Source organism: Pecten maximus, chromosome 4, assembly GCF_902652985.1.
Source record: "Pecten maximus chromosome 4, xPecMax1.1, whole genome shotgun sequence".
NCBI classification, from domain to species: Eukaryota; Metazoa; Mollusca; class Bivalvia; order Pectinida; family Pectinidae; genus Pecten; species Pecten maximus.
This window is the reverse complement of record NC_047018.1, coordinates 29,401,714-29,416,050: the sequence shown is the minus strand read 5'-3', so window position 1 is coordinate 29,416,050 and position 14,337 is coordinate 29,401,714. Positions and strand designations below refer to the sequence as shown.

The window sequence follows — 14,337 nt, the reverse complement described above, 5'->3', positions numbered from 1 at the left end:
AGATATCTTATATATATCATATAAGCTATCTTATATGTTTATGAGATATCTTATATGTTTATAGGGTAAATACTGTAACAGAATAGAGGTCATATGTCCTGTGTATAGGGTAAATACTGTAACAGTATAGAGGTCATGTGTCCTGTTTATACGGTAAATACTCTAACAGTATAGAGGACATGTGTCCTGTTTATAGGGTAAATACTGTAACAGTATAGAGGACATATGTCCTGTTTATACGGTAAGTACTCTAACAGTATAGAGGTCATATGTCCTGTTTATACGGTAAATACTCTAACAGTATAGAGGTCATATGTCATGTTTATACGGTAAATACTCTAACAGTATAGAGGTCATATGTCCTGTGTATAGGGTAAATACTCCAACAGTATAGAGGTCATATGTCCTGGGTAGTTTATAGGGTAAATACTGTAGCAGTATAGAGGTCATATGTCCTGTTTATACGGTAAATACTCTAACAGTATAGAGGTCATATGTCCTGTGTATAGGGTAAATACTCTAACAGTATAGAGGACATATGTCCTGTTTATACGGTAAATACTCTAACAGTATAGAGGTCATATGTCATGTTTATAGGGTAAATACTGTAACAGTATAGAGGTCATATGTCCTGTTTATACGGTAAATACTCAGTATAGAGGTCATATGTCCTGTGTATAGGGTAAATACTGTAACAGTATAGAGGTCATATGTCCTGTTTATAGGGTAAATACTCTAACAGTATAGAGGTCATATGTCCTGTTTATAGGGTAAATACTCTAACAGTATAGAGGTCATATGTCCTGTTTATAGGGTAAATACTCTAACAGTATAGAGGTCATATGTCCTGTTTATAGGGTAAATACTCTAACAGTATAGAGGTCATATGTCCTGTGTATAGGGTAAATACTCTAACAGTATAGAGGTCATGTGTCCTGTGTATAGGGTAAATACTGTAACAGTATAGAGGTCATGTGTCCTGTGTATAGGGTAAATACTGTAACAGTATAGAGGTCATGTGTCCTGTGTATAGGGTAAATACTCTAACAGTATAGAGGTCATGTGTCCTGTGTATAGGGTAAATACTGTAACAGTATAGAGGACATATGTCCTGTTTATACGGTAAGTACTCTAACAGTATAGAGGTCATATGTCCTGTTTATAGGGTAAATACTGTAACAGTATAGAGGTCATATGTACTGGGTAGTTTATAGGGTAAATACTGTAATAGTATAGAGGTCATATGTCCTTAGTGTGTATAGGGTAAATACTCTAACAGTATAGAGGTCATATGTCCTGTTTATACGGTAAATACTGTAACAGTATAGGGGTCATATGTCCTGGGTAGTTTATAGGGTAAATACTGTAACAGTATAGAGGTCATATGTCCTGTTTATAGGGTAAATACTCTAACAGTATAGAGGTCATATGTCCTGGGTATTTTATAGGGTAAATACTGTAACAGTATAGGGGTAATATGTCCTGTTTATAGGATAAATTCTCTAACAGTATATGGGGGATATGTCAATGTTAATAGTTTCATTAAATGCTTGGACAGACTCGTTTAGTGTTGTCAGTTGCTGAATCAGAAGGAATATTCTTTGATTTTTCATGAAAGTCAACATATGGAAGGAGCCATATATATCGTTTACTTGTAGTAGTCTCTTTAGGAAAACTACCATATCAGCATGGATGACGATGATATAGGATTCGCCTTCTTAGACTCAATCTAATGGTGAGTTGGAATGTGTGTACTTTCCTCTTACGAACGGTTGCTCAGATTTGGTATGGAGTCTAAGAATCGCCTGGTACGATACTACCATTACAGTCAAGTGTATTTTGTTAATATCGATATTTTTGATACAAGATAATGGGAATATGAAGGACACTATAGCATGAATGGCCGATAATGTTTGTTCGATATTGTTAGCTACTTAATTCAAACTGACGTGATACACAGGATAGACATATTGAAATATAATCAATCGTTATAGTTCAAAAAATTGAAAGCTGAAGGGATGACGATTGGTCAGTTTTAATTGACGTCTTCGTGCATCATGCCAACACCTTTTTACCGGAAACAGGAAACGAACGGATCCGTTTTGTACTTTAAAGGAACATCCAAAATTGATATTGATAAGTCTACTGTCACCTTCTGCTTGATGTCGTGGAAGTGTCTGTCATTTCCTCTCCCAGTGTCGTGCTAAAGAACCATTATACAATTATCTTGTCAGTGTAATAACACGCGATGGTTTAGTAGTCATTCGATTAACGAGCTAATAATTACTCACATGAACCCTACCTCTAGTGATTCATATGTGGAGATTAGACGAATTCCAATTTTTTGTAAATAAGAGTTTCAAATATGCATAAACTATTTAAAAATATTATGACGTCGGAACATTCTCAAGACGACTTAATTGATGGTTTGTTTGAATATTTCAATATTGACAAGATGGCACTGAAATGTAACGGGGTGTGCCTTGACCTGCATGCCAATTGATTTAATTAATTCTTAGAAATTTGAAATGCATTTATATAATTATTTTTTTATGAAAAGTGTGGCACCGGTTCAGAATACGTACACGTAACTCATGTCCGTTTAAACTGATCCAATACATAAATTCGATATTACAAAAATGTATTTAGATTTTGATATCCCTCCTTGATTTACACACCTGGATTTCCTGGCACCACCCTTGACTAGTCCTATAATCCTTAGGACTTTATTGTTGAATTGATATCAAAAGACGCCATTCAGTTGTGTAAAGTCTGTAGTCTTTAAATACCGCTGATATGACAAGGACTAGTTATCATTGTTGTTAAACAAGCTTGGCCTTAGAAATGCAAGTCTATTGGGGCAGGAAACGAATATGTCGGTTCTATACTTCTGATCTACCGATTTCTATGTACTGAAATCAAAACTTCCAAGCCAAATAGCATACAACTACCCACACGAGTTATTAAATGTAAATAAACAGTTGGATATAATCTAGATACACAGAATTAGTCCGAATAATCTTTACCAATAATTTGACCAATTTCAATAAGTCAGAAAAAAACCTATTGTTATTTGGTTGTTAAGTGACAATTAGTAAGTGTTTCGAAACGGAACTACCATACTCCCGCGAATACTTAGTACATTCGGAAATCGTTACTTTCTTTATTGGACAGATGCAATATAGAATGCGATTGTTTCATATTTGTGTATCTTATAATGGTAACTCATGCTATCGTCCTTAAGCTATATGGTGAACGAACCTTCGAAGGTCACTAATATTTTGCTGACAAACTACTAAATAACTGTCATAGATTAAAAAAAACCTGTCGCCGGACAAGGAAGAGGCCGTTTAAGTTAAGCCGACAAGAATAAGCCTATTGCATGGATAGTTGAAATTTTACGTGGCCTGGGTGTACTCCACATGACCCTAATTCACCAGTCTTGGAAATCCCAAACAGGTATTGGCTCCTCGGTCCGGAGAGATTTCCTTGAAGTGGTACCAAACGGAGAATGTTTTGCCTTCTAAAATGGAAATCTGTCGACATGATAAACCGATTATAGTATGGTGATCATCAAAAGTGAAAATATACGCAATACTGGCACCAAACATATGAAATGACACATAAAATAATCCATTATATGTAAGGGAAATCCACATCCGAAACCTATAATACAGTATATCTTGCTCGATAATTTCAGTTTTTAAAGCTGTCATATTTTGATACGTAGCCTACTTTTAAAAGTGATACTTATGGCGTTGTTTATATTTTACATAGGTAAGCCTCGTCTTCACATTTCTATACTAATTTAACAAAAAGACATTGATAAAAGATTACAATACACATCCTTAACTCGTGTAATAACAATATTGTGTGTGACATCTGGTGTAAAAGACAAAATGTAACAGTTCTCGAACGTCATTTTAAACGTACCGGTACTTTATTTATTCAATTCTCTTTACAAAAATAAGATAAGAGAGAAAACGTATTATACAACATTCAACGTACATACAGTGTGTCGATTAGGAGGACAAATTATTAGACTTGTTTAAGCAAAAGTTTTATAAACATGCACAGATTAATATTTGGCTGTGTAGAATATATTTTTCTTCTAAAATGACATTCTTCCAATAGTAAAAAATGAACAAAGTAACAAATAACGAATTCGACATTTATTTCATCGGCATCAAAGTACATGTATAGACAAATTCTATTTTGATGTTCCACATTATTCTATCTACCAGTTTCCACTAGAAATTTATGATTATTTGTTCTAAATTTACAAAATTAACAATATAGACATCACTAAAGCAACTTTTTAAATTCACTGTTCGTATGTTGATCTGTAAGCGATGTTTTGTGACATACCGATATACATTGTATAGACATAATATCGCTATATACGTTCAGAGTTTATCTAGCGACACACAATTATAGACACACGTTTTATAATTAACTGAAATTCGTTTGTTCAGCAGGGATTTTACTGAGTCAGACGTTCGGTGTTTTGGCCTACTGTCCGGGACTGAACCACACTTCACAAACTGCAGAAGTACGAGGTATATGTGGAAATGATGTGGATTCTTGTGCTGCAAGGGAAACCAACCCCGGTCCTGTACAGACTTTTAACAGAGGCGTGAAGTTGACGCTGTGGAAGAAAGCTAAAAAAATGGACAAGTTATTTAACTCGCTGGTAAGACAAAGATGGTGGTGGTGGACACTATTGTTTTCTTATTGAGCAAAATAAAGCAAACGTGAATAGGTGAATGTACTCATCATAAGAAATAAAGTAAAATAATTCTTATGTTGATCCAACATTCTAATTCCAATCTGTTTACCGCCAACATGATTCCGCCTACTTTCGCTTCCTTTGTCTCATCATCAGGTGTCTGAAGAACTTGATGAGACAATATCACTCAGCGACAGCAATATTCGATATACTCTCTCTTCCCAGTTAATCCAAATTTGTTACTAATGAAATGACATTTTTCGAAATATGATTAATTAGGTATACAAATTTTGCATCTGAACCAGTGCGGCTGTTATATTTTGATTACTTATGGCTTCGTTTTCACCAGTATGACCGATTGAGGCCTTCTCCAACCGTGGAATGTCACTCGTGCATGGAGACGTTACTTCCTCATAGCCTTCCTCATGGGAATGTCACAGAACAGCAGGTACAGTATATACCCCCACCATAGAAAATACTACGGCTTATTAACAGAAATCGAAATCCAAAATAAAGTTTAAATGTATTCGTTTTTCTTGTAAATTGTATACAAAATATAGAATGTAAAGAATGCATAATTTGTCTTTCTTAAACTATTAATCAGTATTTAATAAAACATGTATTTTAATGGAAATACTTAAAATGCATTCTTTCTTCTTAAATACTGAGTAAAATCAAACATCAAACATTTCTCTTTAAGATGGAAGAAAGTTTATCAGCGGACTATTACATGTTAGCTAAAGTCGTGGCAGCTATGATCCGGATGCGGGAAGATTGTGAACAATTTCGGAACACACATCGTCATATTGAATCGGCGGAGATCAAAGCGAAGCAGCTGATGTGTCAGGTGGGACATTCTCTGTCAATTCTAGGAGGTGATTTTCCATGCGAGCCTCTCAATCCTGTCCTGATGCCATGGTGTCAAATAGACAACTGCCTCGACTGGACTGAGCGCAACTACTTAGTTATGGATAAACTTATCAGTACTTCCCAGGCGATGAAGAGCAAGTTTAGACGTGTAGTATCCAGTCACGTGATTCGCTGTACCAATTAGTGTTCAGAATGTCTATCGAAGAGATGTTTTCATGAAATACAATATTCAATTCCGATACCAAAAATCTTCTACCAATAAAGTTCTTTGGTATACTTCGAGTGTCCAATAGGATGTTCCTGAATATTTTGCAAGCAAAAAGCGTTGATAACGAAACTACATTAATCCGTATTTATTTTGACATATTTTTTTTATTTTAACACCTGGAATAATCAATATTGTTGGTCCGGAGGGGAATATTACATTGTGCCAAAACCATGTACTTGTATGTTTATATTGTACCTCTTCTATATATAGTTATACGTTCAAAATGTTGTTTTAGTTGGGTGATTAACATTTTACATATTTTTCTTGCCAAATACTCAATTTTCACCTCTTTAGGATGATGGTTTTCAGAATTTATTTTATAATAAAAAGATGCAGCTGTTTGCACCGTGTTTTACTTTATGTATCGACCTGCTGATAACAAAAGACTGATAAATGGTACTGACACTGTTTATAGAAAGAAATGACAATAAATGTTACGGAATGAACTTTGAGCTGGTAATAAAAATGACTGAAAAATGGCAAGGGATGAACTTTCACTTACTAATAGAAAAGACTGATAAACGGCACGGGCACTGCTCATGGAAAGAACTTTCACCTGCTTATAGAAATGGCACGGGATGAACTTTGACTTGTACATAAAAAGGAATGATGATAAATGGCACGAGATGAACTTTCACTTATAAATAAACAGGAATGATGATAAAAGGCACGGGATGAACTTTGACATGTAAATAAACAGGAATGATGATAAATGACACGAGATGAACTTTGACTTGTAAATAAACAGGAATGATGATAAAAGGCACGGGATGAACTTTGACATGTAAATAAACAGGAATGATGATAAATGGCACGGGATGAACTTTGACATGTAAATAAACAGGAATGATGATAAATGGCACGGGATGAACTTTGACATGTAAATAAACAGGAATGATGATAAATGACACGAGATGAACTTTCACTTGTAAATAAAAAGGAATGATGATAAATGACACGAGATGAACTTTGACTTGTAAATAAACAGGAATGAGGATAAATGGAACGGGATGAACTTTCACTTGTAAATAAAAAGGAATGATGATGAATGGCACGGGATGAACTTTCACTTGTAAATAAACAGGAATGATGATAAATGACACGAGATGAACTTTGACTTGTAAATAAACAGGAATGATGATAAATGGCACGGGATGAACTTTGACTTGTTAATAAACAGGAATGATGATAAATGACACGAGATGAACTTTCACTTGTAAATAAAAAGGAATGATGATGAATGGCACGGGATGAACTTTCACTTGTAAATAAACAGGAATGATGATAAATGACACGAGATGAACTTTGACTTGTAAATAAACAGGAATGATGATAAATGGCACGGGATGAACTTTGACTTGTTAATAAACAGGAATGATGATAAATGACACGAGATGAACTTTGACTTGTAAATAAACAGGAATGATGATAAATGGCACGGGATGAACTTTCACTTGTAAATAAACAGGAATGATGATAAATGACACGAGATGAACTTTCACTTGTAAATAAAAAGGAATGATGATGAATGGCACGGGATGAACTTTCACTTGTAAATAAACAGGAATGATGATAAATGACACGAGATGAACTTTGACTTGTAAATAAACAGGAATGATGATAAATGGCACGGGATGAACTTTGACTTGTAAATAAACAGGAATGATGATAAATGACACGAGATGAACTTTTACTTATAAATAAAAAGGAATGATGATGAATGGCACGGGATGAACTTTGACATGTAAATAAACACGAATGATGATAAATGGCACGGGATGAACTTTCACTTATAAATAAAAAGGAATGATGATGAATGGCACGGGATGAACTTTCACTTGTAAATAAACAGGAATGATGATAGATGGCACGGGATGAACTTTCACTTGTAAATAAAAAGGATTGATTAAAAATGGCACGGGATGAACTTATATGTTACAGACTAGCATCCGTGTAATTACGTAAACGTATCATGCAAAATATAATTGTAACGTGAATATGAGATGAATTTATGTAAATATTGATGATTACACGAAATATAATGGTAAGTAAATAAAACGAAATTACTCAATTTACTCATGATGTAAACTATAGAGTTTCCGATAAGGTGAATACGAAACAATGGAAGCGATGATTATGTTAATATAGCATTTACTCAAATAATGTTTATTATAACACGGAGTGTAATGATGGGAAACTATCACCGTATAGTAATGTAATTTTATGCTCTAGGCCAATGTAGATATATTAAATGGGCTAAAATAATAACAATGTGCATAGTAAATGTATATCACGTGTTATTATAACAATCCAGGCATGTAACGCCGCGTAAAATGGGTTATCATGATAATGTTAATACTTACATTGTACAATGTATATATAAATAACAGTGATACAAAACATAGTGCAACAGAAACGTTCGCAAAATAACAACAATGCAATATTAGAAATCATAGAGAAAAACCGAGAACTGGACCGGTTATACATCAAAAATGATTTACGAGTAAAGGAACAAGCAAAATTTGTAGTAAAATTAGAGAACTACATACCAATTTAGACCATAGGTTTTATAAGATTTAACTGTTTGCCCTTCAGTTGGTCGACGAGGCTGAATATATTGAGGAGCTTATCAGAACGGTTAACAGTAACCTTGCCAAGTCCTTAAGTTTCCCCTAAAGGTATATTGACGATGTGTAACTACTAAATAAAAACTTGTATTGAATATGTCGATCGGGTATACATTGTAGTAGCTGAAATCAAGGACGCCAAAGACTCCTCAACATCAGCCACTTGCTTTATTGCTTACAACGTAACTTGAAGGGACAATTTTCAACTCAGCGTATGATTTCAATTTTAAAACTGTCAATTTTCCATTACTAGATAGTAATACCTATGATTTCCCTATTTACAATGTCAAATTTAAAACGAAAATGTTTAACGTGTTTTTGTGTGATATATTAATTTCGCTTTTATTCGCCTTATTTCTGCATCCCGAATGTGAACTCTTACGAATAATGACACAGAATAGAAATATCAGATTGATAAAATTAAGGGATTTGTGTATCCTCTCCTACTACCTTCTATAAGTTTATATTAATTAACGGATTTCGTAGTTCCATTACAGATTTCCACTACTTTAATCCACTGTTATATGTGTTGTTTTTCTTTTCACAATTCATAAAAAATACACTAACACTTTCAACAAATGTGTAATGATATAAAATCACAGTGACAAGATAACTATGTATTTAATTACAGTTGAAATTAAATAATCAATTAAAAGAACCGTACATAAGATACAAACCATTTTAACACCTTGCAATGATAACTGAGACATAAATACAGTATAGCCACATTTTCTTTAAACTAATTACTGACATTTTAAAGCCGCTGTACTTGATCTCTAAACTGTTAATGTAATCAAGCTGCTGACAGACCAGTGTCATATTTAGAAGAACCTTTGTACATAGACAACTTACATACTCCATGTTTTATTATTTCATTACACACCTCTGCATTTCCAAAAAGAATTTTGGTGAAAATAAAGCAACAGCAAAATTTGAAAATTCCTTAATATCAACAGTTATTTTCCATTGGAATGCGAACCTTTTGACAAACACACCACTCTGGATAAACCGAATATTAGCAGTAAATTTCCATTTGAAAGCGAACCTCCTGACTTAACTGTTATTTTCCACTTTGACAAACGCACCACTCCTGCCAACACCGGCTAATCTCATTAGCAATTTTAAAAATCCAAATTTCCACAAAAATGCGTGCTGCTTAACTTTGGATTTCATATAACATTTGTTTCGGTGATATAAAATCCAACTATATTTGTTAATACTGTCCTCCTATTTGGATTTTATGAACCTACTTCTGAAAGCAGGAACTAAATGGCCCTGATCTGACCGTGACATTAATGTACATTATTATTACCATAGCCCTAATTACCCCGTGTCAGACATACCTATAGAGATTACTGTTAAGTGCGATATAGAGGTCTGCGTGACCATTGTTAACATACTGAATGCCCACTCTTTGATAACATACTAATAGGCTTAGTTTTCACCTGCGAAATAAGAAATAGTTTTCTTCATTCAAGTTCTAGTGGCTTGTATTGCGGTTCTATTGTCACAGTGAAAAAAGACTTGGGAGTGCGTCAACATTTCCACAGAACAAAACTGAAAAGCAGCGAATCGTAATCCTAATTATAGGTATAATTAGCAACTGGCATAGGGAATAACCTAATAACAGTGATTGATATAAGTTGATATAACTTGTTTCGCAATTGATGTAAAATAAATAAAGTTGATATTTTTAGGGAATAACCTTTGGTTTTCCAACATTCGTATGTTTTTTCCCCAATTTTCTCTATAAGACCACCAGATTTAGGTTAGTTTTACACACTACCAAGCAGTACCTGAGGCTTGAAAATATGGTTATATTCCGCGGTAAGTAATCAAAACATACATTAATACTCATCTCATTATGAAATTGCACGTGTAAATTTTAAATCCCAAAAATAAATCCTTTCCTCCTTGGCGTCGACTACGTTTTAAGGCTGATTTATCAATAGGCATGGCTAGGAAGTTGTATGCTTGTTGTATCCAACGTTAATGATAAAATGATGATTATTAATATTATGATATTATATAACTACCGATCAAATGTGATCATCTAAAACAACAGTAAAACCAGACATTTAAATAAAACCGTAATTCAAGTTCAAACTGTAAAAACAAGCGGACATATGAATAAAAGAAAGGCTAGAAGACCTCTAGTAATGTACAATGAAGTTATGGCGCTCCAAGCACCTTCTCTTTCATGTAGGACATTGTCACGTACAGCTAGGTAGAATCCAATGTTATGATCTCAAATGAGAACTGGATTAGTGACAACGTCAGGCACGTCGAGCTTCGTATTGCAAAAGGAAATAGCATTGTTTCCAAATGAGATCGGGGAGGGCTATACACTTCTACTTTGTCTTCATTAACTGGCATCTCTAGAAACTGAGTGTTATAGGCCGTTTCCCTTGGATACAAAGTTCGTAATCGTGAAATATCAGGGTACAGCGGTAAACTGTCCACGTTTGTGACATAGTGAATAACGATCTACGTAATGAAGCGACTGATGAAAATTTAAGTTCATGAAAGTATATTGGAATGGGAAAATCTAACGATATATCTATCGAAATTGGGTAGTCTTAGATAAGCCCAACATCATATGAAAAAAGCAAGTCAGCCAAGGAAATCTTGTCGTCAAATAACTAATATTTGGTTTTCAGTTCGATATTAAGTTGTTTTTTAAACATGTTTTTTTTTTTTTATTTCATCAGCATATCTATACCACTCTTTGCCGATTTTGGTTTTCGTTTCATATTAAGTTTTTTTTTAATCTATTTAGTGATTCCATCGGTATATCTGGTACTAAGTGGTACTAAGTATCTACTAAGGTCTAAGTATTGTTCTCAATATGAACATTTTTTTAGTAGTTCAATGCAATAATACAGTATATAACATTCATTTAGAATTTGTTTAAACATCCCGACGAATATTTTTGTTTTTATCAAATCAAATGAAACCGAATCGCATCAGCATACCGTTTATCATGTCTATAAAACTCTCTCTGTAATTTACAGCATTCTTCGTCTGTCTGTGTTTGACGTCATATTTGGGGCCGTCAATAGGGGAACTTTCCCCTGCGTTTTCTGATCTTAACATTGGTACCCAGAACATCTGTGGAGAAACTGTGCCTCCCCAGTACGCCAGCGACATAGACCCCGTGCATGACGTCACTATCCCGCCATCCTTCAGGCGTGATGCCCATCGTTTGGAGAGGAAGGCACTCCAGCTGAAGCGAAGTGTTTCAGATTTGCTCCGTCTTTACGTAAGTAAGCAACTGAATTGCATGCAACATTGGAGTATTTTATTCCAGTTTTTATTGATTCTATCATAAAGGTTAAAAAGATTGTGATGGATAGCTTGCAATGTGGAGGGAGTTTATAACTAGCCCCGCTGGATCAGCGTTGCCGTAGATGTCTGCTCTTCTCGCCCTCCTTCTCTCCCGCTATCATATACCAATCTTATAACTGTTTAGTTACTAAAACGTTTTAGTAGTGAATTGTGTTAAAGCTGTATGAATAAAGTACAAAATTAATGTTTAAACTAAGATTTTTTTTCTGATTGTCTCTGTTTTGTTCTGTTGTAATGTACTTAAACTTTTGTTTCAATATTTCCCGCGACATTTGCAATATTTACTTATAATATCATAGGGGCAGAGATGATGCTACAGCGAGTACACTGCTTGTCTTAAATATGCATAAAATGGTGACCGCAATAAGAAATATATCTAATTAACACGAACAAGTGAAAACAGATAAACTTCTAAAATGATCGCTTTATATACACATTTTATTTATCAAATATAACACGATTTTGGGATACAATTAATTATTTACTAGTTTCCACATTGATTTAAAAGATAAAATATGAATTAAACGTTTACGATGGCAAAGCTTGTAACATTTGATAACGTACAATAATCTCTTCTTGATTCAATCGACCACAATTGTCACTTGGTAGATAAGCAAATATCATTTACTGTTTTCATTTAACTGGCTTAAATTTTCATCTTGTACGAGTAAAACCTTTGATCTTCATTCAGTGACTCTTGGGTTTTGATATTGTAGGAGTCGGACCGGTTGTTGAGATCAGTTGACGTCGATAGAATACAATACTTTCCGCCATGTTTCCAGCTCATCAACAGAACCAGCTATGTGTTGACGTCGGATTTGTCTCCCTTGACGGTAGGTAGTAGCGGGATGGCTACAAAGCTGAATACCTCTAAGTGTTTGTCGTTATCTCGTAATGCAAGGCCTGTGCTAGCTTGTCACTTTAATACCTTAGTTTCTGATTGTTGACAATATGTGATAGGTCCTCTATGTTCTACTGTTTTTAGAAGTCGTTTGAAGATTTTAGAGGCTGTTTCAAGAGTCCTATGACATCAGCTGTATATGTTGCAAACAAAATTGTCATGTATTTACGGAGAAATGTCTACCCGGTTTTTAATAGAAGCATGATATACGTTATATATTCTAATTCCATTAAATATTGGGCCGAATAAATAACAGAATAATTTACAATAGATCCAAGCCAAGACTTAATTATTACTAAAATTGTTGACGGCCTTGTCTCTCAGCTGACATACGATTACACGTTACTCTAGTAAACGTACAGTAAGGTGACATGCTTGTGGTGTCGAAAAGTAAGATTATGATCTGTTCGTCCTGTCTTGTTGAGTATCATATTACTGTTTCAAACCTTGTATCTTTTTAATTACTCTTGTGAAGTTACTCCAAATTAAACATTTAACAAGTGCCGACAAAGGAAATGTGTTAAAATAAGCGTTTGAATGGTTTCTTTAGTTAGTTGTGAACCTAAAAGTCTTTAGATTAGGCATTTAGACATGTGATTTTGAAAATTAATTCGATGTAGCAAAAGAAGCAAGGTGAATACTTTTTTTTCTAGTTTTCAAAAAGGAAATCAACCAGGAATAAGGGTTAAGCCAGTCGCCCGGATAAAAATAGGCATGTTATAAAACACGTATATTTTTCTATTATGACTCTCATTCATCTGACCAAGTGTGTCTTTATACAGTCTTGTTTTATTTCATAGATTTATCAGTCCCTACGGCATGACTTGGAGACTATGACGGATTTCCTTGGTATGTTGGAACTGATGACGGAGGACGAAGAAACTTTCGAAAATTCCGAGTTCATTCAGAGCTTCCGTCAAATTAAAATCAACACTAAAAGTCTCCTTTGTCAACTTTCCTTTTCCCTTTCCGGTCTGGAGAGTTCAGTTCCCGCCACAGTGGTTACGATTCGTCTCGAAAACTGGTGTGTTGCTGAGGGAGCAGACGACTGTTGGCGCTGTAACCGAGACTCCATGATACTGAGTATGCTTGATAAGCTTTGTTTTACACTTAGGGAGAAATACAGGCACATCAGGAGAAACATGTAGCATAATGAACTGCTGCGATTAAGGGACTTAAGTTGGCAGAGTATAATGATGTATGATAGCTGATGTTATTGCGAGTTATTTGGTGAAGCTTTGCGATGTACATGTCTATGAATTTTTATTTTATTGTAAATAAATATGTCAAAATAATTCAATGTCATTTATTTGTAACTGTGCTGTCAGCGTTTTGTAAATGATAAAATTAGGATTACAAATAGAAAACTAATAACACGCATATAGATTCCAACACTAGAGACCGTCATAGGTAATCAAACAATATTCTTTCATTAATTTCCAATGTATATAACAAATATAATGTTCATGTACATGCAAGTACTGAATCAACAAAATAATGACCTTGAAGGTTTCAGTTCAACATCTAAAGCAAGCAGGTGTAATGATATGAGTGTAAAACGTTACAGCAGTGAAACTCAATCATAGATCAGTAA

General features: G+C 34.4%; 2 protein-coding genes across 2 annotated transcripts; both read left to right on the top strand.

Annotated features, from left to right (window-relative positions):
• Positions 1-4,029: 4,029 nt before the first annotated feature.
• On the top strand, positions 4,030-8,114 carry LOC117325755. The gene is made up of 3 exons (XM_033882195.1): positions 4,030-4,693; positions 5,079-5,177; positions 5,430-8,114. Exons 1-3 carry the CDS (start codon positions 4,670-4,672, stop codon positions 5,781-5,783), a joined length of 477 nt encoding a protein of 158 aa, XP_033738086.1. The 5' UTR covers positions 4,030-4,669; the 3' UTR covers positions 5,784-8,114.
• A 2,145-nt stretch (positions 8,115-10,259) lies between these two features.
• LOC117324802 lies at positions 10,260-14,032 on the top strand. Its single transcript, XM_033880635.1, has 4 exons — positions 10,260-10,321; positions 11,509-11,756; positions 12,559-12,675; positions 13,544-14,032. The coding sequence occupies exons 1-4, from the start codon at positions 10,306-10,308 to the stop codon at positions 13,889-13,891; spliced, it is 729 nt and encodes a 242-aa protein (XP_033736526.1). The 5' UTR covers positions 10,260-10,305; the 3' UTR covers positions 13,892-14,032.
• The last annotated feature ends 305 nt before the right edge of the window (positions 14,033-14,337 follow it).

Bases quoted from the DNA above. Each gene is read 5' to 3' on its own strand.
- LOC117325755 (XM_033882195.1), top strand. From the start codon at position 4,670: ATGGACAAGTTATTTAACTCGCTG. The intron at 4,694-5,078 runs GTAAGACAAAGA...CGTTTTCACCAG, and splicing joins ACAAGTTATTTAACTCGCTG to TATGACCGATTGAGGCCTTC. The intron at 5,178-5,429 runs GTACAGTATATA...TTTCTCTTTAAG, and splicing joins GGAATGTCACAGAACAGCAG to ATGGAAGAAAGTTTATCAGC.
- LOC117324802 (XM_033880635.1), top strand. The intron at 11,757-12,558 runs GTAAGTAAGCAA...TTGATATTGTAG, and splicing joins CAGATTTGCTCCGTCTTTAC to GAGTCGGACCGGTTGTTGAG. The intron at 12,676-13,543 runs GTAGGTAGTAGC...TTTATTTCATAG, and splicing joins CGGATTTGTCTCCCTTGACG to ATTTATCAGTCCCTACGGCA.